The 25,108-nt window shown below is 42.6% G+C and overlaps 1 protein-coding gene across 3 annotated transcripts in view; it reads left to right on the top strand.

The window, feature by feature from the left end:
- myt1lb (myelin transcription factor 1-like, b) overlaps positions 1–25,108 on the top strand; it is a 79,033-nt gene that overhangs the window by 22,067 nt on the left and 31,858 nt on the right. For all 3 annotated transcript variants that reach the window (XM_088400622.1, XM_088400623.1, XM_088400624.1), the window contains 3 exons: positions 12,450–12,559; positions 15,904–15,949; positions 17,182–17,215. In XM_088400622.1, the coding sequence (XP_088256748.1) occupies positions 15,904–15,949; positions 17,182–17,215 (80 nt within the window). In that variant the 5' untranslated portion in view covers positions 12,450–12,559. The remainder of the gene's footprint in view (positions 1–12,449; positions 12,560–15,903; positions 15,950–17,181; positions 17,216–25,108) is intronic.

Here is a 25,108-nt window from a genome sequence, read left to right as displayed (position 1 = left end):
ATATTTCTTAAAATGCCCATAATGTGTTGTCCAGTAAATTGGATGACTGTTTGAAGCTCTGTACTACACGAAGACTAGTTTCACATGTGACTAGCAAGTTCCAAAGCTTCACCCCGAAACACACTAAGTGTACATACTACAGCGTTGTTTGTATTTATTGCCTCTGCTCACACAAACCACCTTGCCCATACTAAGGATTCTTCCGTTAGGGATGATTCATATGCATATAGCTTTCGTGTGCATCCCACATACATGACAGAACATTTGTTTGATGATCTCTCGTTATATACCGCCAGTGTTTGTCGCTCTGCTGTATGCAAGGCTTGACAACAGACACTCACGTAAAACAAGGATTCACGTGTGCACTTTGACCAAACATGCAGCCTCTCATATAATCCCTGTTTGCCAAACACAAACATACACAGTCATTCAGTGGTGGTACATTATCACATGTGATCCCCCTGTCATGCGTTGGGTTGGAGGACATGGCCGGCTGGTGTGTGTGTGTGCGTGACTGGCGGGCCACACCTGTCAAGAGTATTCCAGAGGCTGGGTTCTGATTCTATCTGACATCCTGGCTGCTGTGGTAGAACGCGCGTGTGCGTGTGCGTGTTCGTGACCATTTGAATGAGTCACTGTTATGCCTCCGCTGTTCTGCTCCCCCAGAGGACCCTGTCTGACTGGTAGTTTCATTTGTCGATGTGTCTTTGTCACGTGTGTTCGGCCTCTATTAACAGCTGGCTTCATACTTGCAGGAGAAAAAAAAAAAATGTGTTCAACCATCAGAAGTGTTTGCAACACAACCCAATCCATGATGCCCTCAAACTCTTTTTGCATTGTGCATTTTTTTATTTTTCCACACGGCAACCTTCAGAGAAATGCCTGAGCCAAAATGATTCATTGTAGTGTTGAATTTTCTGCTTTAACCTCCCGCACATCACGTAGCCAATAGATCTAGCTCCCTGGTTGCTCTCAGACGTCATTCTTCAATTATGGCTGCCATCGTCCAAGTATTGTGAAGCAGTTGTACCCTCCAGTGATTTTCAGCAGCACATGCACTTGGCTGAAATATTCAGCTGGGCTCCCAACATTACCTTGCATGTATAATTACCGGATATGCTGCCTGCTGCTGATAACTCTCCCAAACAATGTTTGAAGGGAGGAGGGGGCAATGAATCCCCAATGAAGTGTGAAGAAGACTGATTAAAATTGCCATGGTCAAAAGCCAGCACACCAATGTGTTCTGCTCTTGCGGGCCAGGGGAGATGTGAAGACGGGCTCTGCTGTGCTCTCTATGCTTTGGAAATGTTTATTTATTATTATTTTAGGCTTTTATTATTATTATTATTATTACCTTCATTTATTATTCCATTCAGAGTTTGGCCATGTTTGGCATTTTCAAACACATTATATATTCAGAGAAATTAGCAATGATCAAGAAAAAGAGTTTTCAGCGTTTGGTTTTGCAACTTACAGTTCAAAGTGCAGTCTAAGTGTGTGCATGGCAGGAGTTTTTATTCTTTTGGTATCTTTTTAGACAGGCACAGCTAGAAAAGGGGGTTTGCGCCGTTGTGGGAGTGAACATTTCCTTTGCTTTTTGGTGACTTAGCAAGGTTAGGGACTCACTATATATGTATGTATGTATTTGTGTGTGTGTTTTTTGCAATACCCATATAACATAATTTAAATTTTTTTGTCAGTTCTTCCGTTCAGCATGCATCTAAATTTGGATTCCATAGCACTGCGTTGAGTGTCATTCCAGGTCATTTTCTTTAAAGGACATATATACCTTTCCTTTCCCCCACTATGGCCTTTCTGATCCAAACGTCTGCGTGTGTGTTTGTGTGTACGAAAGCCCAGGCGCCTGGGAGCCTATTTGCAGGCGGGAGGGAGGGAGGGAGGACTGGATGGCGGGCGTGTGGGCGTCAAACTCAGGGCACCTAATTACAGCAACGTCTCCCACAGCCTGCCTGCGTCTCCCTCAGCTCCCCCCGTGTTTGGGTGCGTTTTTCCCCGGCAGTCACATGATACGCACCCCTTATCTCTGAAGCTTTGGTCTCGGGAGGACCCCACCTTAGCACAAAGCAGCGCCACAACTGATTAGCCAGCTTAAATGAGATCCCCAGCTAGTCGGCGAGATGTTCATTCTCTTTGTTGACAGTTGTCGTTTAGCTTCTTAGTCTAATCCGTTGATTTCTATATGATGTCTTGAAAAAAAATCTTTAGGGACCTCATTTGGGCTATGTGGGCAAGTACTTCATGGGCAATCTGGCCAATTGTGCATCCCTGGCCAAATAGCATCAAGAGTGAGCTTTTTCTATGATCTGTTTCATTCTATTGATATACTGCGGATGTACAGTTCAATAATTGCTGGTTATTAGGGAGCTTGCTGGAAGAGGCTGTTTTCCTGCCCAAAAGGACAGCAGCTTGCTTTCATCTCATTTCAGAGGATGAAAATGCAGAGAGACAATGTGGAAAAAAAAGATGGGGATGGCTGCCTATAATGGAAATTGGTTATTAATTTACATGAGCATTTTCCAATAGTAGAATGGATACAGTGGTTACAATTGAGGACACTGCATGATGCTTTTGTGGTGTCTACCCAATTAATGGCTGAGAAGTTGCAAAGCAAGAGACGGACTTTGTTGGAAGGAGAGGGGAAGAAACAAAGGCTGACACAGATAACATCCATCAGTGTGGCAGCAACATGGCCAGGTTTATCATTCTAAAAAGAGGGATACCCACACGCCCCTCCCATCTCCTCTCTCGCTTTTAGCATTCTCTTCCAAAAGCTGGGAACCAATAAGTGGGCCAACCCACATCAGGGATTTAGCTATCTGGCTGCAGAGGACTTTGAATGTGCGCATAGCAAGATGCGTGCTTCATGTGGGAATGACTGTAAACACACGCAGAGGTGTCAGAGAGAAGAAAGACACAAAACCAGATAGATGGGCTTCCCTCTGCGCGCCGCACCGTTTCATGGGGAATGTTTTAATACGATGTTACAAAGGGAACGCTATTTCGGCATTACACGGAGAATAGAAACATTTGATGCTGGAGAAATCATATAACAAAGCATGCACCGTATAAAAACTGACCAAACAATTGAGGTTAACGAACATCGTATTTAGTTTGGCCTGGCCTGACTCTCCCCCATAGATTGAAAAGGCTGGATCACATGGGAGAGAAAATTGTGCCTGAATTGTGTCACTTCAAAAATAAATTGTAAATCCAGCCCGAAATATACTTCACTTTGAGCCCTCGTAATTATCGCTTCTCTGTACGTGCTAAATGAACAGTGGCGAGTTGCTCTTTTGTTTATGGATCTGTGTGACATTTTTTTTTTTGTTCTCCTCATTCACCTGCGGACAACAATACGAGGCAAAAGCCAATCACACTAGCAACCGACGGCACACAAGTTCTATTTCAAAAACGTATGCGTAATTTCCATGACCCGTGCACCATGCATTCTTGTTCCTCCTCCATCTGTCTCTCGTTCCCTCTCTGCCTCTCCCCTATTCTTTTGTTCTAGGTCCATTAAAGTTGTCCTTGACGAGCAAGCGAGTGTATTGCAGCCTTTAGTTGAGAGGAGCCATTCAAAGCCTCCTTTGCGCGCCTGTTGTGGCAAGAATAGGGGCGGAGAGACGTCCAAATGGGATAGTGTCAAAATAGAAGAGAAAGCCTTTTTCAATTGAGCAAACACCTTCCACAAACCACATTGAGCTGTGAATGAGACAGGATTATAGTTAGAGGAGGATAATGTGGAAGTTCTAGGGCTCTCGGAATCTTGTTTCGACAGACAGTAAATAAAATACACCGTTTAACTAGGGACTCATTATGTTAGTATATTGTTTTTTTTCTCTCCCTTTGGTGGCGGCTATTTGGTCAAATGTGAAAATGCCTATTGAACTTGCTTGAGGAACAATCTAAACAGACCTACCGAGAGGTGTGTTTCTTAGACCTTGGGTGTCAAACTCTGGCCCGTGGGCTAAATTTGGACCGCAAAGACAACTTGTGCATCGAATGATGTTTTATTTTCAAATGATTCATCTCCATTTAAAATAGGGTGAGGAGTTCATGTTTGGACTTTTTTTATAAAGCACCTTGACACAAAGCAAAAAAAAACCAGATGGCACGCTAGCAGGTAAAGAGGCAGATATATAGGTGGGAAAGCAAACAGATGATGAATAGACAAGCGGCCAGTCGGGCGGATTGGCCGAGCGCCGGACAGCCTGGCTGCTTTCCGGCAGAGAACCATTGGCCAGAAAGCGACGCTGGCAGGCGGACGTGCAGATGGACAGAGACGGAGACACAAAAGCAGAGGGATAATGGAGGAAGAGAGATAGACAGGCTGGCTGGACCAAAGACAGGAAAGCAGAGCTGCAGACATGCACCATTGCTAGCAGGACAGGCAGTTGGCGGAAGGAGACGCAGGGACAGCAAATGCCTTTGGCAGAGCGGGCGAGCCAGCTAGCCTGAAATAGAGATGCAGAGAGGGAGAGAGAGGATGAGGTCAGAGCACGCTTGGCTGGCTGATTGTTGATCTTTGTGGCATTGGGCTGGCAGAAGATTCTCCTCAGGGACAGAGCAGCTCCACACAGCCTCCCTCTTTTGCTCCTCCTACAGCTGGACTGAAAGCTAAGCCTTGGAGGAGACTTTTCGTCCACATGCATGTAGCGATTGCTATCGAGTGATGGCCGAGGGGTTTGAAACGGGAACGTTTTTCAGTACCTTCAGTTATCACTGCAGTACTTTGTTAAATATGTCCATCGCCCAATTTGGGGATCAAGCGGCCTCCGCTTGGAAACAGAGCATTTTCATATCGTGGACCTTTCTTGCTTTCATTTAAAAAAAAAAAAAAAATCCTTTATTTAGTATCAATCATCTTATAATTGTGAAAATAATACATATATGTGTGAAAGAAGGGAGAGGAAGAGAGAGAGAGCGAGAGAGACGGGTTGGGAGAGTTTTGGGTTTTGCTGCAGGCGGCAAAGCTGCTCCAAATGTCCATCTGCCGGGTTCACAATCCACCTGAGCCTGCTCACACATGTGCAGATTCATTCACTGAGACACACAAAAAAAACACGCACACATAACTTATGCACACACACAGGCAGCTGCGCTCATGTTAATGTATATGCACCCATGTACACAACCAGGTCATGGCAAAAAAAATTCTGTCTAAATCAGTTTGGACTCAAATTTGTTTTTCATCATTTCATACACGATCAGTGTGTAAGAAGTGGCTCAAGGATAATTGCAGAAACTCCTCGTATAAACCCGGCAACAAATACGCTTTCTAATTTGAGCTCCATTGAAGCTTTGGCATCCATTTGCATAAAAACATCCCACCTTTCCAGGAGCTGTCACCTCGCCGTGGCTGCAATATGCAGGGTGATCGCAACCTAACAAGTTTCTTGACAACCTTCCAAAAATGCACAGATCCATATTTCACAACAGGTGTTATGAAACGTACACTATGCGGGCGAGGCGAAGGAAACACTATGCACAAACCAGCACACAATTTATGATCTTTGTCCAATGAAAAACCTCAAAGAAGCAAATACTGCCCAATAATGATGTCTTTGGTGTAACAATATGAGGTCTTCAAGTGATTTTTATTTGCACTGCTTTGGTGTAAGGAAACACTTGCCCGAAATATAACAATGATGCAATTTGTGATCGTTCGGCCTATAATAATGCATATATTCAAAGCATGTCTCGCTTTTATGAGTATTATCATACTACCTGAAATGAATGACACGATTAGGTGGTTACTAGAATGTTGAGCAATAAAATGTTGAAGACCACAGAACAGATGTACTTGACGTGTTTCCTGAACACTCAGCGAATACGTCAGCTGTAACAGATAATTCCTCAAAGCGTCATGCTTGATGATGCGGAGAACAACGCTGAGGAACGGCAGAGGACAATTAAAATGTTTGAACATTTGTCATCAGGATATATTTGATCATTTGTTGCGCATTCATATATCAAATATCGTATATGACCAAGTATTGTATTTTGTTTTAAATTATTTGCTTAATCAGAAGAACAGAGGACACAATCTGCTCATTTGAAATCATCTAAAAATGATCTCCGGCTAATGTGAATTACGGGGTGATTTCCCCCAAATTGAAACACATTCGTGACGCCCGATTCTTCCGACTCTTGAAATTTAGCAGTGAGTGAGGGGGCATTCTCTCACAATTCTATTATGCTGTTATTTTTGGTGCCACAGGAGACACTGACTGTGTAGAGACTCCTCAGTGACTAATGTGTTTGTGTGATCAACAGGGGTAGGCTGCCTCCACACACTTAGACACGGGCGTGTGTGTGTGTGGCTGGATTTGAGATGCAATTTGGAAGGTGTGCAGTGTTTTCCTACCTTACCTTTAAATCGTGTGTGTGTGTGTGTGTCAGAGAAAAGAGAGATGGCATGTGTGTACAGTAGCTGGGTGTTCTCTCTTTTTCTCTTTCTCTCTCTCATCCTTTCTGGCTCTCCCCCCTGCAGTGATCAGTGAGTGTTTTTCTGTGTGCGTGTGTGTGCCTGCATTTGTGTGTGCAACTCTGAATGTTAATGACTATGATGCTGAGCGTTTGCATGCCTCTGTGTTGCACTGACATACAGCATTGAAAGTTGTGTGTGTGTGTGTGTGTGTGTGTGTTTGCTTGGCTCTGTTGTCATCCCTGGGTGAAGCCTCAGGACAAATGGGGTCATGTGACAGGCAAGCCTCCCTATCTATCTGCAGCCTGCATCATTGGTATTCTAGGTCGACGACACCGGCAGCAATGTGGGTGGGGGACAAGGAAGGGAAATATACGGCTACAAAACCAGGAGGCCTAGATTTATCCGGAAGATGTGATGATGCGCCTTTACCAAAACACATAAAAACCGAAATTCATTGATTCAACCTTCTGTTGCTTGCAAGCTGGTCTATGATGCCGCACAATTTGTAACGTGAACAAATACCGCTTCTACCGGCCACATGGAGGATGTCAATATAGACAGCTGTAGATTTATAGAGAGTCATCTTGTCGTTAGCCGTAGCAACATGAACGTTTCTATAATTGAAGACATTTTCTGAACGTGTATTCAGCTTCCTCGGGAGCGCAACTTTATTATTCACACTATCGCAACCTCCCACCGCCGCTTGTGAAGTCAACGAGAATGAGCGAGTAGAAAGAAATGAGAGAAAAAGTCGAGTTTTGGGATGGGAGAAATCCAAGCAGAGGAGAACAATAGATCTCGGTGCATTTAGACGTGGAGGCTGTTACACCACACACACACGCGAGTGTATGTCTTCATACAGACATGAATATCTACACAGTACGACATCAGTAAGGATATTCTTGGTCGACTGAGTCAGTGGCACCATGCGTGCTACGGGTAGATATAGTAGGCTCCCTGGCTTATATACATTCTATCCGTCACACTGGGGGAAAAATGAGTCTGTGCTCCTATAGTCTCACTGCTACGGTCCATGCATGAGAATCACAGGGTGTCTTTGAACATGCCACTTCTGACAGGCTGCCAGCTGGCTAGTCAGTTTTACTAGTGACTGACTGGTCCTCTTGCAAGCCTCAGGTAAAAAGATTCAAATGGTTTCTCACATTTTGATGTATTGCATAGATAGAATGAAATGTACTATGCTGTGATTTAATAAAAAAAAAAGATCTTATTTAGTTCCATGGTTATGCTTGGACTCATATTGAATTCCGTTTGACCAGGAGCCAGTGCAGGTTTCTCAGTAAGGGGGTGAAGGAGGTTCTGGTAATGATGTGGGCAGCTGAAGTTTATTCATAAAATGTGGAGTGGACCAGAAAGGGGGATTAAAGTAATCGAGGTTGTTGATGAATGGGCTAAGATGGCCATGGAGTGCTCAACTGTTTTTTTTAACCATGTCTGTACTCCTGAATTTTTTCTTTTATTTGGTCTTGATTAAAACAGCTGCTGAGTGTTGGAGTCCCCAAGAGCTTGCTTGAAGAAAGAAAAATAAATATGTTGTGTGATCTTTAATATGAAATGATGTCCTGTGGCTTTTCTGAGTACAGGCTCTGTTAACTCACTGTACTGTTGCTGCTTGCTCTGATTCATAAACACACTCACACACACAGACACACACACATGCTTACTATGTTCGCTTTAGTCCACTATCTTGGTTTGTGAAGCGAACGAAGGCTTCCCACTCTGATAATCAGCCCCTCATACACAAGCTGATACACACTTTCACACACCTACTTGCACACACACACACAGCAGTGGGAAAGAGAATTGGGATGAGAGAGGGAGGTAGAGAGAGTGAGGGACAGAGAGAGAGAGTAATTAAGAGCCCAGCTCTCCCTTGGAAATCAAAAAGAGTGGTCCTCTCTATCTCACTCCGTTTCTCCTCACACTGGTCTGATTGCCGTCTGGCTTCTCTGCTCACCTGAGTATTCCGCCACGTCTCCCCCAGCCGCCGACTAACATGTATGGCGCTGTCGATGACCCCACTGTGTGTAATTTCTACCCCAAAATGTTAGGAGTCAAGACGAAGGGTCGGGATTTCACTCCATTTATACTCAGCTGTGCATGTGTTTTTTTTTTAAAGCCATTTTGCCACCAAGTGACACGCTTGAGTTTGGCCCTGTTGGCATTACAGATGAGTTTAAGTGTGTCAAGTGGCAGACAAGGACGTCATGTTTACGTGTCACGGCAGTTCAGTCCAGCAGGTCAAGCATAGCCAAGTCAGTTGCGTCTAGATCTCACTTGCTTTTGAATAAAAGAGCAGGTCAAAATGTGGCTTTTACCTCGGTTCCCTCGTTCTTATTGATAGGAGCAGCGAGGTCATAAAGCAGCAGTCCTTTTCAGCACCTGACGGCTTCTCTCACCTTTGTGTCGCCGAGCATACCGCGGCTCAAATGTATTGCACGCAGCGGGTACATTCGCTGGATTGGCTGATTGAAAATATGCTTGTAGATCTCTTTGTCAGTTCATCGGAGGGCTGGCTTGAATTTAAGCTGGTAAATTCTAGACTTTGGAGAGCAATAAGAAAAAAAGAAATGCTCGGCTATCCTCTCAATGAACCCGAGCTGGACTATCTTTCCACCGCTTGAGCTCATTATTATAAAAATGTGTGGCCCAGAAAAAGAAAATCAAAGGAGTGAGGGGTGACATGAAACACTGTGAAGACATTCAAAGAAACAAGTTAAATGTCCTTACTTCATCTTGGAAACGGTTCAATATCAATTCTCTTGGGGTATTGTGGTGCATTTCCCACCTGCCTTAAGGATTCTGATGTGGATTTGAACTCAGTCTTATAGTCTGGTGCGACTTATCTATGAATTGTTCTAAATTTTTATGACATGGTATGATCTGTGCATATTCTCTTCTGTATAAAAAACTTAGACCTAAGTTGATTGTGGATATGTATGCACTTTATGCAGATTGATATAATTATATGAGGCCAATTAGTGACGATTTTGATCTGAATAGATGAGTGCAAAAAAAAGGTTTATTGCACTGTTGTGCTCTATCAGTATTTGTACAGAAGGAAACACTTTTCATTTTGATATCGTCCCTGTAGTGGGAATTAACACTCAGAGAGGAGAGATCTCCCCAACAAAGGTAATTCATGAATCATAGTAATTGACCTTTCCTCTGGCCGGCTCTTCTTTTTCTCGCTATTAGGAGAACATGTTTCATTCAGATTTTATTGAATGCTTTGTCTTGAATCTCATTTTATGCTCGCAGTACAGTTATTGATTGAAACGGAGCAGTGCGAGGACAAAAAAATGCAAAGGTGCCTATCAAGAGAATCAGATGAACCTACCCAAATGATGTTGGATTTGTACACAGGGTCATGCTACAAACACCAAAACACATTTTTATCTGTCCTCTTTGATCTTTGTCCCGCACAACACTCAGCAGATCTTTGATATGCAACACAGAGATATGCCAGTCTGACCCTCAACTTGGCCAGAAATCCATCAAACACATGGAAGGGCTCTGAAAATTGCCAGTTTCATGTGGAACATGATGACATTCAGGCGAAGAAATCATTTCAAGTGCGGGTGTGTCAGTGTGTGTCTCTGTGTGAGAACACAGGATATAGAACACAGAGCTAGATTTCATCTCTCTGCCTGTATACATATCTTCTAGAATGTAGGTCAGGCAGCTACAGTCCCCATCAGAGCCTGGGAGACGAGGTTTGATTGTGCGTGTGTGAAAGTGTATGCGCATGAATTAAGCATTCCTGTGTACCTCATTGTCCTCAAGTGTCGTATGTGCATTTTATTTCAATAATGGGTATGATTTCTGTGAGTTGGTGTGTCGGCGGTGTTTTAAACTCCTGTCATGTACAATATGTGTCACCGGAAATGTGACAGCAGTCATCACATCTCCCGACACGGAGCGCGGAAAACGTAGCCATTCAAAAGTCTTTCATTGTTGCATTGGTTCGTGGATGACAGAGCAGCCAGTCTTCCCCGGCTATTTGTGGTGGCTTTGATAGATATGGGAGGCCAGAGAAGGTCAGACATGGTGCTTCTTGTTCTTCCAGGAACACTCATTGAGTTGCAAACGCTCACATTCTTGTACAACCTTGCATTTTTTTCTTTTTTTGCAAACAAAAGAAGAGGATGTGAATAGCTTTGAACATATGTGTTTGCAGCTGTCTGTACATCTGTGTGTGGTTGAAGGATTGTGTGTCTGTGTGTGTGTCTTCTCTGTGGGTGTGCCCCCATTGCAGTTGGAGGTCTATTATTCCCTTCTCTGTGCTGCACACATCGCTGTCCTTGGTGCTGAAACTCGCACACAGGAGCCATGACCAGAATGCCTTGCGTAGATTACACAAAGGGTGCAGCAGGTTGTATTGTATCCATTTCTATTGTCTTTCTTTCAATCGCTTTGCTATTGTCGAAAAGCCCCCACGCATTTTTTATTTCACACATGCAGACCAAAACACCAGGGGAATGTGGGATGTGTCCTGATTAAGAGTCACAGAGCTGTGATTTGTCATCAGCCCCCACATGAAGACCTTCATCAGAGGACAGAGCCAACACTTACACCCTGATTATAATGACCAAGAGGCCAGGATGCCTGTGCCTTGTGAGTGAGGGAGGGAGGGAGGTAGAGCGACAGAGGGGAGGAGCAGGAGAGACATTTTTCTCTCTCGGCCACAGATGTGACAGTTTGGACAAAAGTATCGGGACAGCAGCCTACAGAAATGTGAGGATGACAATATAGAGCTTGTTTGTGTTTTGTAATTAGAACTGCTATTTTCAGCACCAAGGACAGCGATATGTGCAGTACATATGCCTGTGCCTTGAGTGAGAGCGAAGAAGAGCGGGTGAGACATTTTTCTCTCTCGGCCACAGATGTAACAGTTTGGACAAAAGTATTGGGAAAGCAGCCGACAGAAATGTGAGGTAGACAGTAAAGAGCTTGTTTTTGTTTTGTAATCATAACTGTTTCAAATCTTCTCTGGTGACTTTCTGCGTCAGAAAGAAAGATCTCGTGTACTAAAAGAGTGAATACTTGTACTGGTATCAGTTTGGGGAAAAAAAAGTGGTACGGAACATATCCGCTAACAATGTGATACTTTTATCGAATGGTTGTCACAGGTGTTGCTTGCCCAAAATGGGAACAACAAATGTTTCTGCTTGTGCTTTTTTTGTGACAAAAAGCAAAATGCGAGTCCCGCTGGTCCAAAGTAGAAGCCCACTTAACTGCCAACACTTTTTTTTTACATAATACACAATCGGCACTCTGCCCACTCACAGCTTGCCCACAGTTGTGTTTGTCCCACGGGAGCAATGATTGTTTTTCTTTGGAGTTGCTTTGAGATGTGTTGTGAATGACCGTACGGGCGGGCGGGTGTGTGTGTGTCTGTGTGTGTGTGTGTTAAACGACCAGTCTGCAGCTTCTCAATGTGGCTGTAATTTGTTTGTCTGCGCAACATCTGCTTTCCCTCAATACATTCTTTCAATTAGCAGCATCTGAGTCAACGAAACAGACAGGCTGGCAGTGTTTGAACGACACCTCTGTCGTTTTTTTTTTATCTCCGTCTTCATTTCCTGGTAGAATATTTGACCTTTTTAACAGAGAGCGACCTCTTTTCCTTTCCCTCTCTACCCATTTCCTCTCCTTGTGTAACTCTGCGAAGGCTGGAGAGGAATCATGGAGGCAGGCACGGATCATTAGCTATATTTGTCCCCCACTTCCTGCGGAAGATGATAGATCTAGCTAATTACCCCACGTTGCCAAAGCCGATCGCACATGACAAGCGTTTGTCTCAGTGGTAAAAATCTGCATTGGCTCCGGCATGCGCCGCATAGCTGATGCTATATGATTATTCATGAGCTGGAGTCAAAGGAGAGGAAGACGTTATCAGATGCCTCATGTGAATGTGATTGTTGTGAGAATGATTTTAATGATGTATATTCTCCCTCTTTTTCCTTCAATGTAGAAAATGAGTCTGGAGGAGATGTGGTGAGCGTTTCCTCTCCAAGTGAACGCCAGTAGGTTACAGTGGAAGCAGAGGTCGGGAAGAAGTGTCACAACGCCAAACCATTGCAGGTAGAGTGAAAAAAAATTCCATTGTTACTATATTTTGTCAAAATGCCAACTATAACAAGGTGCATGCATTAAAACAATCGGATCAATTTTTAAGAGCTGAACTAATCGACAATCAAACTAATGATATATGATCTGATGAATCGATTAAATAATCGATTCCAGCAATATTTGATAGTGACACTCCGATTAAAAGATTATTACAAATGATCTATTATTCATTTGACCGCCTCTTGAAGCAACATTTGTCATTTTTATTATCTTCAATTAAAAAATTGCATTGATTATTTTTTATTATCGTTATTTTGATATCATTGTATTTTTTATTTTTTTAATTAGCAACTTATTCTCGCTAAGTACCCAGGAAATAGTTGCCATGTACCTTGTTCCTACGTCAAAACAAGGTCAATACTTTGTTGAACACTAGACACAATGGACATCACACTCAAATTGTTTTTGTGCAACATCAGCGGTGTTCCACTTTCAAGGTTCTACAAGCCGTATTTTCCAGCTCGGATTGCGTAGTAAATTGACACAAAAACAGATTTTCTATCATTACCAGCAAAGAGGTTGTTGCGATGGTGTTCTGATCAGAGCGCTTCATGCTCAAAGCACATCAGTGGTACCCAGAAGGGCATATTTCCACACTGGTTATAAAGTCCACAGCAAATTTCTGTCTCCATCTTTCTCGGTCGTTCACTCACTCTGTCTCGTTCTCACTCGGTGCCCACTCAGATGTGGAAAACTCGGCAGCCTTTCACGCTAATTCAGATGCACTTAGCATCGGGTTGGCACACGTTTGCTGTCACTAGATGATGCATGGCGCAGCTATTTGCAGAGAAATTTGATCATGCCGATGGAGGTTTGGTGGCTCTCTCGTGCTGCTTTGGATAGAATACCAATATGTGTATTTTCTTTATATTTTATTTTTTTTGCATGGATGTGTGCATGTGTTTGTGAGAGGGCGGGATTGGTTCCCATGTGTGAAACCTTCTCCCAAAACTTGAAGGTGAAACAAAGACAAAGTGATGGTTGTGTGACATGTTTTGACAGATTTCTTTTCATCCGTCCCTTTTAACAAAATGCTAAGCACACACACGCTCCTATCTTAAAGTCTGTGTAGCTTAGTATGTTTCATTTATGGTAAGATTATGAATCGTGTCCATCAAAAGCAAATTTTATTTATATTATGCTCACTTTCCCCCTTTTTAAAATTCCACATTCATTTTATCCTGAATAGCTCACATATTTTTTGTAGACTGTTTGAAATGCAGCCAAACTCAACTTAATAAAATATCCAACGGTTGACAAATAGAAGGTTCTAATGCGAAGTGCTTTTTTTTGTTTTAACTTTTATAACTGCCTTTTATTCCGGGTGTAATTGGCACTTGACATGATGGAGTGCGCTTCCTCCTTATTATGAGTATGCGGACCAAACTTTTTTTTCTTTCTTTAAATGACTTTTTCTCATTTAGTTTAGTGATTTATATTGCAGAAGTTTTTGTGCGGCGCAATGTCGTGAGGCGAAAAAGAAAATCGTCCAGTGCATGGCTGCACTGTTTTGGCCACTTCACAGTGCCCCACGCTTGGCCATAATTCCTCCAACAACCTGCTGAATTTCAACAGAGGCAAAGGAGGGGAAAATTGTCCCAGCCCGCCCATGGCTCATGAGTGTGCATTGCTCAGGCATCACACAGATGCAGCCAGTGGGGCGTGGAACAGGCACGCATTTGATTGACAGGTGAAGGTCAGACTCGCCCACACAGTCCTCCAGGTGGAAGGCATGCTCTATTTTTCTTGATTTTGGAGCCCTTTTTTTAATATATTTGATTTAATTGGTTTATTCTGGATAGAAACAAAAATAAATAAACAAATGCATGTAAACGGTTGGAATGTCAAATATCTAGTAATTCAACAGCACTTCTCGAAATGTTAAAAATGAAGGTCTATATAACGTCAATCAGTTTTGACTCATCCCCACCACATTTAATTAAAACAGATTCCTGGGGTTGGTCTTACCATGGTGTTAAATTCAATTAACACATTTTGTGAATTTATTAGGCTACACTGACTGCACAATATGTATCTTCTATATTGACCTTTCCTGTACACACTATTAGCTACACTTGCAAACTCTGAACTTATCCAAAACAAACAGAAATAATCAGGTCTTTGGCTATTTCTTGTACCACTTCCATCACAGCAAAGTTTATTTAGAAAAGTGACTGGCGGCCTTGCGCGTGACCAATTTATTGTTTTAAAGTCAATTGAAAGTTATAATACCGTATATAAACTTCTGCAAGGCCATAGAGCAGCAGCTCACCTGCTCTAAAATGGAGCCAAGGACGCCTCTCGTAATTTTCAGACATGTAGCTTGCAAAATATGGAATAATTTGCTCGCTGGGCAGTTGCTCATCATTGTCCGTCATTTGTTCGTAGACATATTTATGTTCTCATCCTCCCTCACAAAGTCTTAAGGTCATTTCATCCCAGCGTAGCTGCTAATATTTACAAGATATCTCTGCCTTTCATCATTTTATTTTCCTCCCGTTGAAACATTTATGGGCATTCATAAAGAAACACACCATTAAGACTGAAGGGCTCGACGGTGGCCTAAGTGTAGTATCAATAAATCATGTTTAATAAAAAAAAGAGACATCCAAACAGGATCATGGCCCCCTTATTGTCTAAACCCAGCCTGGATGAATATTTAGGGGCATCTAAAAATAAAGAGGTCAAAGGTTATCAGGCCCCTGAACAAGTGATGTGGAGAGTCGATCTAGTCAATCTAATTTAAATACGGAACTGTAAGAGATACATTATAATGCTATGGATGGATAGAATGTAAGTGATTGATAGACGTACGATCAATGTATGGATAGATTGATAGATATAAGAAGTCCGATGCCGTAACAGAGGCAGGCGGACGGCGTGAAGCCGCCATCAAAGTGCCAAGCTTAACACCCAACATTCACATCCCACGGCTCTTTGTGCGGAAAGCACTTGGCGCTGCTGCAGACGTTGGCGCTGATGTCACCGCGCATCTCATTATCTCAGCGCGTTAAGCCGCACGCACACTACGAACGCCTCCGTGAGTTCAGTCTTAACGTTACATTGCGTAAATGCGTTCACCTCTGATGCCCACTTTCCGCTCAGGCGTTGTGATGCTGATTTCAAAATCATTGAAAAAATCCCCAAAATCTCTTGTCGGGGTGGACATCACATACGGGGCATGTTTGACAAGTATACAATAGCGTTAGGAACCCGTGTATCTAAATGATAGATAATTTAGTGATGCTGTCTGCAGCCAGCGCTTAACAGCTTGTTTGTGCCTTCCTTCTCCGCAGATGGAGGTGGATGCAGACGATAAGCGCCACCGCACACGCTCCAAAGGTATCCGCACTAATACACACAGCCATTCAGGGTGACCTTCACTCCCCCAACAGCTAAACACACTCGCACATATATATCGTACACACCACTGCACATCTCACACAGTCACACTTCAGTTTCCCACGTCACCGCGTACCCTGTCTAGAACTTTTTTTGTGTGTGCGTTTGTATTACAAATGAAATTGTTGAACAAATCGTGGCCCTACTCTACGTTTTATTATGTTATAATGACAGGACTAATTTGGTTCAGACTTTTTGTCCTTTGACTGTATGAGCGATCAAACATTCTCGACAGAACAAGAAATAAAGGACCGACCCCTGTCCTAACACTAAATTAATCAATCAGTTGGTGAAGTGGTAGGCATGTCATAATCTCCGTTTGATGAAGCCATGGGTCGCCTCATCTTGTCAGTCAAAGAAGGGAAAAATCGAAGAGAACATCAGCACGTCCCAAATGACGTTTCCTAACGATACGTTCCCCATTGGATGATTACAATAAATCGGTTCTGTTATACTACAAGGCTATAAAATGGCTGGCATACCTTGACAAACATGGATATTTTTCCGACTTTTTCTAATTGCGAGGACAGAGTTGTAAAAATGGGCATTTTGACAAACAACTTCAACTAATATCGGTGAGCGTGATCACAGCCATCATAAATTAACACCGCATTTGTGTGAAAGTAACTGAAGAGCCACTTTTTCAATAACAGCCTGATTTGTGGTGAAAACAAATTAATCCTGTTTTGTTTTTTTAAACAGTTTGATAACTGTTTCCATTTAAGTTGACAGATGTTATGGTCTGAGTTTTTAGAATTGGGTGCTCATAGAAGGCACAGCTGCCCTCAAGCATAAAAAGTGGCTCATCGTGATTTGCGAGACTTGTTTTGACTCTTTGGCAATTTGGCACTGCGCTCACTGCTGTGGTAGGCGTTTCCTATTATTATTATTATTATTATTATTATTATTATTATTATTATTATTATTATGTATATTTTTAAGATCAACTAAAAGTCCATGGGGGAGTGTTCAAACTGCATTTAAAGGGACAACCGTAAGAATTGTTTTTTAGTTCACGCTACACCCGTTCGATGATTTATTTCATTGTTAAGCTACTGCGATAAAAAGTCCCATTGATAAAATATACAGCAGGTTTCTTTTTATGTTTGACACGAGAAGGCTATCAGACGTTTTCTTGTTTCTTCACTGACTTTTCTCTTTCACCCTCGCAGTGCCTGTGGATCCGGCATTAACACAGCTTTTCAGGTCAGTTGAATTTTAAAAGTATTCTCTTCTCCAAGATGACACACACACACGCAGATAAAGCAAGCACAGACCTGCTCCAACATCAAACACTTGACAAAAAGCCATTCTCAGTTTGTGAAACACTTGAAGGCATTTATGTAGTTCATTGTTTATCATCAATTATTTTAGCAGTAAACAATGCGACAGTAAAGTCTGTTTTGTATATCCTTCTGCCATGTCATTGCTACTTTGTCTTGCACCTTGGGCGTCTTTAACGTCACAAAAGGGACCAAAGCAAAGTAACAAATATATACCATATGCAATATTTAGGTCTGGCTTTTCTCTGCTTTTAATCTTCTAAACTAGGCAACCTAAATTATTCCCTTTCGTCTAACGCGCTTGATAATGTTAAAAGTGATATCCAATTATCAGTTCATTATCCATGCAGTGTAACTCTTTTGAAGTGCATCCTTAAAGCACTTCTTGAGTGAGTGAAATGTTGAATGTTTTGACTTTATGTGGATCTTCAAGGTTTTCTTTGTCACCATAACTTACTTTAATTGTTACTTTCAAAAAGCATCAAGGAGATACTGTCTGCCATCTGATTTTACCATGGCAACAGCTACTCATAGTCTATAACGCCAGCGCGGCGCAACTGTACAATGTCTTTGCGCTAACATCCATTTACTTTTTTTTTCCCTCTCTCTCACATTGTACCATACCTTTTTTAATATATATAAAATACTGCGATTATCCAGTCTAAGATAGAAGTTAGATAATACATTTATTATTGTCTGAAATCACGAAGCGATTCTCCAGAATTAGACTCCTACTCAGTCCTCGGTATATTCAATTTAAATGTACATATCTAACCCTTAAAGGGCTTAGCTGAAGTCTTGTCACAGTTTATTTGCTCATGTTCCATAAAGTGTGGCATGTTCTCTTGGGAGAATGAGGCATGTAGCCCAAAGGATGCGTATGCTTCATTAATGGTCGTCACTCAGCCTGCAAATCCACACGAGGCTCGCTTGCCGCAGTTAGTCAAAGAGGGCAGAATTAAAATGCACTATGTATAGATGTGGCATGTATTCTCCATCGTCGTCGTTACAAAGACTATTCTGCTAGCCAGCTCCAAAGTGTCTTCTTGGGTGTCCTCTACTTGTCTTTGGGAGTTATTTCCACCCCTACAATGTGTGAATTTCATTTGTCCTTGACTGTGTGTTAGGATGCTGCAGCAAAGATAAGGCCTTCCACCTATTTATATCAATAAATAATATTGCACCTGGATGATTACTGCTTTGTTGCCTTTAGCTGATATCCGTAGATAGCGGAGGTGTAGCCTCTCTGGTCTCCCCCCCAATCCTTCATTCCCTATATTCTCCAGCCTATGCCCAATTCAAGGCGGTCGCACCTCCCTCGCTTGTACCTCGCTCCCGCTCCTGCTGCCTGCAGATAGTAATTAATCACGGGATCGATGCGAGGCCTATCTCCACGCCGGGGCGTCTATAATGTCGATAATGTGGCTCGATGGGCCCTCGCTCCAAACAGCTGATCGTTGCCAGGATGAATATGTTTGACTTTCGATAGAACATCCCGGGTTGGGTCACAGAGACTGCTTCTCCGAGACGGTGTTCATATTTTGCATAGACAAACGCAGATGAGGGAGGGAATTTGAACTGCAGTGGTTTTCTTCTCGTAAGCAGACGAGATCTTGAGCGCAATCCTTGAAATGAAAATCATTTGATAAGAAAAGTTGTGTTATCAGAGGAAGTAGAACAGTAGATGAAAAGAAATAAACTAATGCCGTACATCATAACTTTGAATGTTAGTATAGCTAATTATAATTGTTTTACATCGTATGACAAATGCACATTCCTCATTACAAATGTCAGCATCACTCATTGGAACAACATTCTTTCTGTATTGCAGGATAGCCACTGCCAAAATACAAAATAAATGAACGATAGATAAAAGTGTGAAAATAAAACCAAATATATATTGAAAAAATTAATAAGTGATTAAACAATTATTTATTATTTTTTATTAATTATTATTATCATTTCTTTTTAATTAATAAAAAATAAATTATTAGTCAATAAAATTATATATATATAACATGTTGCTCACTGAACATAAGCAGAACATGTTGCATGTGTATGCATGTAATATGTATGTCTGTTGTATACATACATATGTAAGTTGTTTATAAGACTGCCCGTGGTAGTTGACAACAAGCAGCAGAGACTAGATGTGAAAAGCATCAATTCTATTCAGAGCTCCAATTACATGCTTGAATCTCTTTTATGAAAGAAGCGAAAAAAAGAGATGGTTTCAGCAGAGACCCCATCTGAATAAACTCCAGCGTGGCTTTTCAGGGTGCGTGCACAGAGAAGAAGGGGAGTGTGCTACTGATATGGCAGCGTGCAATCCCACCCACTTCTGTGCATTTGCATATTTGCACTCTGCCATGCTAATCACATTTATTGGGGGATATGTGCATGAGCTCGCTCGAGAAAGACGCCGTTTATAACGGCCTTTATTCGATGCACTCGGAAGATAATTCCACACGACCGCTGCTCCCCAAGACACAAACCCTTCTTTGAAAAGAAATTGTTTTTGCTTTGCCAATGCAATTCAAAAAGAACCGTCTTATGTAACTAGAACAGCTTATGCTCATTATAGTGTTAATGCATGGGGAAGAAATCCCCTGATTTGGAACCGAGACCAAGATTTTGGAAGATATTTTTGTCTTGTTGGATGTTGGCTCTCTAAAAAGCACCCCGTCTATCATTGTCTTAATGGGAAAAAAATGAAGAACTATACAAAACTCCACTGTATAGAACAAGCACCCAAAACATTATGACCACTTGTGATTTACAAGATCTTTGATCTCCGAACTCATGAACGTTAGTTTTTTCCAGAGCTCTTAGTTTGAATTTGATGTCTGCTGGCTTGCATCTGTGTCGTGCCCATGGCAGGGGTAACTTGCACATCAGTGGTCCTGACTCCCTTTACGATAGACTCCTTTGTCGCTCAGTCCTGGTATGAGAGCAGCTTAGCTAAGTACGGAAAATACGAGCTCTTATTTTTCCCCTGTCGGATTTGTGCACGGCAAAGACACACACTTGTCCTCAACCGCAAAGCATCCAGGGGAGGGGAGAGGAGACTCATGTAGACCTCAGTCGAGCTTTAATTGCCGGTGTCAGGGCTGAAACACGGTCGAACAGGAAATAATCAAGTTAATGAAACATTTTAATTATTCAACATCATTGTGGAATGTGATGAACGTGTCAGCGAAACCCAGGTCTGCAAGGTGTCCCCACTAATACACACACGCTTGCACACGCACATTCCAGATAGCCTCTCTCTCTCTCTCTCTCTCTTTTTCTCCTTTGTTTGGCCATTGAGAACAGCTGCTTTCGCTCATCTGTATTACGCACAGGAGAGCGAGAGAGATCAGTCTGAGCTATAATTACTTGTACTGGTCCGCTCTGGTTCGCCGCTCAATGCCAGCCACCCCTGCCTTCATGCCCACTGCCCCCGAGCCCCTACGGCCACTCGCCGTGTCACTGCAGGACTTGCTGGCGTATCGATCCGAGCAGGAGCAGCAGAAAACAAAAAGCCGAGGTCTTTCTTTGTATTCTCTCTTACCGCTTCGTCAAATATGTATCATACGATCAAACACGTACATGGCCGCCGCTGACGCTGCACACCAGATAATTAAAGGAATGTCAAACAAATGCAATAATCAGCTCATTATACGCCCCTTCTGTATTTGGCCTTCCTTCCTTCCTTCCTTCCTTCCTTCCTTCCTTCCTTCCTTCCTTCCTTCCTTCCTTCCTTGCTTGCTTCCTTCCCATTTCTGTCGGCCGTACTCTTAATTCCCCCTTCAGATGGCACAGTTCCCATTTGCATACTTATCAATGTGTTTGGACTCGCCGACAGAAGCCGTAAGAAGGTGGGGGTCGTTAATATGTTAATTAGCCTCCTCCATTTTCTCCTGCTCAGTTTTAGTCGTGGGTGCATCAAGCCATATCCTCCACCAGCTTGCTCACTTTGCTTTATGCACCATGGAGAATCTACAGACTAAAACCCTTTTTGGTTTCGGAATGTTTTGTTCTATTCTATTCACGCAGTGTCCATGTGATTGATTTTTACATACGTATGGAATGATTGCAAATAATAGCCCACTGGAGGGAAAATGACACTTGACTTATCTACTCATGGAACACAGTCTAGCAGGTCATTCATGGTATCTGCCTGTTCTCACAGGGCTCACTTGGCATTACGTTGCAGATGAGTGCATATAAGCCATCGATTGAACGGGCTCCTTTCAGCAAGCGGCCGTTGCTGACGTTAATTACAAATGGCAAGAGATGTTGGAAGCAAAAATGTTGCTGCGCAACATCCAGGGAATTACTGTCCTTGACCAAAACTATATTTAGTTCTTCAAACTGCACTGAGGTACCTTGAAGTAAGTCAGGAAATGTCTTTTTCCCTCTTTGGTGTTGTGCTAAGACTCCTTTGCACAGTATTTGAGGAGGATTCAAGTGAGAAGGAAAAAGATACATACAATTCCAAGAGATTAAATGTAGGTCAGACAAGGTGAGTAATCACCTGGTTCTTTGAAATAAGAAAAACCTCCCTAAATCCAACTAGCCCTTGCCACTGTATTTCTATTTTCATCCCAGCCCAACAAAGAGGGCGTTTAGTTCAACCCTCACAGTGCAGACTTAATAATTACGCTTACTTTGAAATGATTGACAGATTGCATCCAGGTGTCAAGGGGACATCCCCCTCCTGACTAAGGCAAAAATTAGAGAACAGCAGGCGCTAAATTACACATTTGCAAAGACCTCTGCCAAGAGGACAGGAAGCATGATGAATGAGAAAATGATGAGAACAGAGAGGCAGAGGGTGAGTCACATCAGAGCACCGAGACGATTGGAGGAACGGATCTGTAATACATCTGCTGACACACACGCACATGCACACGCCTGCAAAAATATATATATTGACAAACGCACAGAGAAAATTGCTCTGCGGTACAATTGGAGTGCAATGGAAAAGCTTCTTAAATGCCATTTCTACAGTTGGGATGCTACTTACCCCACCACCCTTACACGCACACGCACACACACACACACTCATCTCAACTCACTCATGCTCTCAAAGCACTCAGACTGATATGAGAGCAACAAGCAACCAGTAGAGTGGCAGAGGTTTCCTGATCTCGGGCTATGTACGGCATAAGAGCTCAACAGCAGCAGGAGGAAGGCAAGATGAGTGACAGATGGCTTCTGTGTACCTATAGTGAGACAAAATAGCTTCAGGACACCATCTTATGTGGATGGTAAAAACAAAACAGTTGGCTTTATATTGGATGCTCAAAATGAAAAGAGATTCTTCTGGAAAAATCACATTGATGTAACATCGATGCGACATAACGAATCTTTAAATGTGACCTTGATTATTTATCTGTATTAGGAGTTGCTTTTGTTTTCCTTGTTTATCTTTAAATTCAATTGTTTTATGCATTATATATTGTGAATTGCGATATGGCCTGGCGGACAAAATCACTTGTGGCTACTGTCTAATGGTCCACAGAGTGTTTGCCACTAAGCACGGTGCACTGTAGGTACACCGCTATCTGGCTAAAGTGCTGCCGTCCTGGCTTGAAGAGCCCTTGACTGGAGCAGGGCCTTCAGAACAGGCTCTCCACCTGGAGGCAGAGAGGGTAAGAGAGACAGAGGGCAACACACACACACCTGCTAAGCTTTTGCACGCACACAGCCTGCTTCACATGTAGAACAGCATTCCCAGTTGAGTGCTTCTCTCCAAGCTGGCAATTTCAGAAGAGTATTCAGGGCATCAGGTGGTTTCACCACGGGTGGTTGAGGCTTGAATGGCCAAATGGCTTCAGCGTAGGCTCCTGCAAGATCCAAAAACAGGAATGATGGCGAGGGGTTAAGGCAATAGTTGTTGTTATCGTGTGTGTGCATGTCAAATGTGTTGTTTTGGCGGATACAAGTTGCATTGTAGATTCCACAAGATGCTGCCATAAATGAATCATGAGTAAATCTGTGTGGCGTGAATAATAAATAGAAGAAGAGGTTTAAAAAAAACAAAAAATTATTTGTTAATAAGACGCACGTGAGAATTGCTAACTAGAGCTCATTACCGCAACACTTGCTGGAATGCATATGAAACATATGCAGGTGTTGCTTTATCCTACATGACTATTTTTACCTGTGAAGCCTGTGGTTGCCTAGCAACATGTAATTACATCCCACACTCGACCAGTGAATGATGAGACGCAATGATGTATGGGTTAACACGGTCACCGTAGGATGCCTCAGCGCATAGCTAATTACACCAGCATACGTACATGTGTCATAGACCTGATACATGTGATGGCCCTGGCAGGATTGTGCCCCGTAGCTGTGGGACAAGTGCGATAAAGGTGGACGCCACTGTGCTGTTCATCAACAGATAAGAGATGATGAAGTAAGTCAACTTTTGATTAATAGAGCCACAGACGCCTTAAAGCTGTCTTAAGTGCAATCCAAGTGATAGTTGGCTTCACTGAATTTTAAAGTCCCAATGATCATCACATACACATCTGGGTGTGGTGAAATTTGTCCTCTGCATTTAACCCGTCCCCGAGGGGAGCAGCGAGCAGCAGCAGCGAGCCGCGCTCGGGAATCATTCGGTGATCTAACCCCCCACTTCCAACCCTTTACGCTGAGTGGGGAGGAAATGGGTCCCATTTTTATAGTTTTTGGTATGACCCGGTCGGGGTTTGAACCCACAACCTGCCTGTCCTAGGGTGGACGCTCTACCACTAGGCCACTGGTATTTATTGATCTAGTTTAAAGTGGTATGTTGTATATTTTGTTGGAAATGCAGCAGCAATTTTCTATTTTTAGTCGAGTTTTAAAAAGATCACCCGCCGTGTCTTTGAATTTGAAACTGAGATTATCAGTATTCAAGGTGATTTCTTCAAATTCTTCATGTAAAGGTTGATTTTTTTTTTTTCCCAATCTTTCTCAGTCCATTCATTCAGCCCTAAACACCTTGAAGTGGTTGTCCGCCATTTGAAAATATAGACAGCTATTCATCCTCACATTGATACCTAAGGACAATTTTGAGTCTTCAATTAACCTAATGTGCAGCTTTTTAGAATGTGGAAGGAATTTCTTTTTAGTCTAGAAATGTTGGCCTTCTAAAAGCGTCATTCACATGCAGTCAATATTTGGTTGGAGCACATTTTGCATAAATTACTGAATAATCGCAGTGTGGCAGTCAGAATGCTGAGAGGTTATTGAAGAAAGACCAAGCTACTTTGATAGTAGCCATAGATCCTCTACAGAGTCCAGGCATGCAGTTTCCTGGCCATTCAAGCATACTCTCCATTTAGCTTGTCAAGTGTTCCAATATTTTCCTGGTTCTGATAAAAAGCTGGGCTGACCTTGGATTTTACAAACCTCCTGCAGATGACATGGTACCCAAGCCATCATTGTAAATTTCAACTTGACTTTAAGCAACTTGAATTGTGTTTCCCTGGAAGTCGTTTTTTTTTTAACATGCCTGGAGTTGTGCACTTTTATTTTGGTCTCTTCCCTCATCCAGACTTTTAAACTGGGCATGAACATGTAGACATCAAAGAGGTGTGATTCACCGACAGCTCGGGCTGCCTTCAAATCGTAGAAACTTGGATCTTTCATTAGACTTGGGTCGCTGAAATCCATGACGTCAATCTGACACAAGTTAAATTTGAAAATATTTGATGCGGGTGGATGCTGAGTGTAGTCTGAAGCAGATCGAGTGAGCGTCGTAAAAATGTCAGCTCGTGGTTGGCTAACAGCGCCTTTGATCAACTCATTAATATGTTTTTTGTTCAATCACTTTATA

Source organism: Syngnathus floridae, chromosome 16 (assembly GCF_059516105.1).
Source record: "Syngnathus floridae isolate MCC-2025c chromosome 16, RoL_Sflo_1.0, whole genome shotgun sequence".
NCBI lineage: Eukaryota > Metazoa > Chordata > Actinopteri > Syngnathiformes > Syngnathidae > Syngnathus > Syngnathus floridae.
Note: the sequence above shows the minus strand (reverse complement) of the source record. Positions and strands in the feature narration are given on the sequence as shown.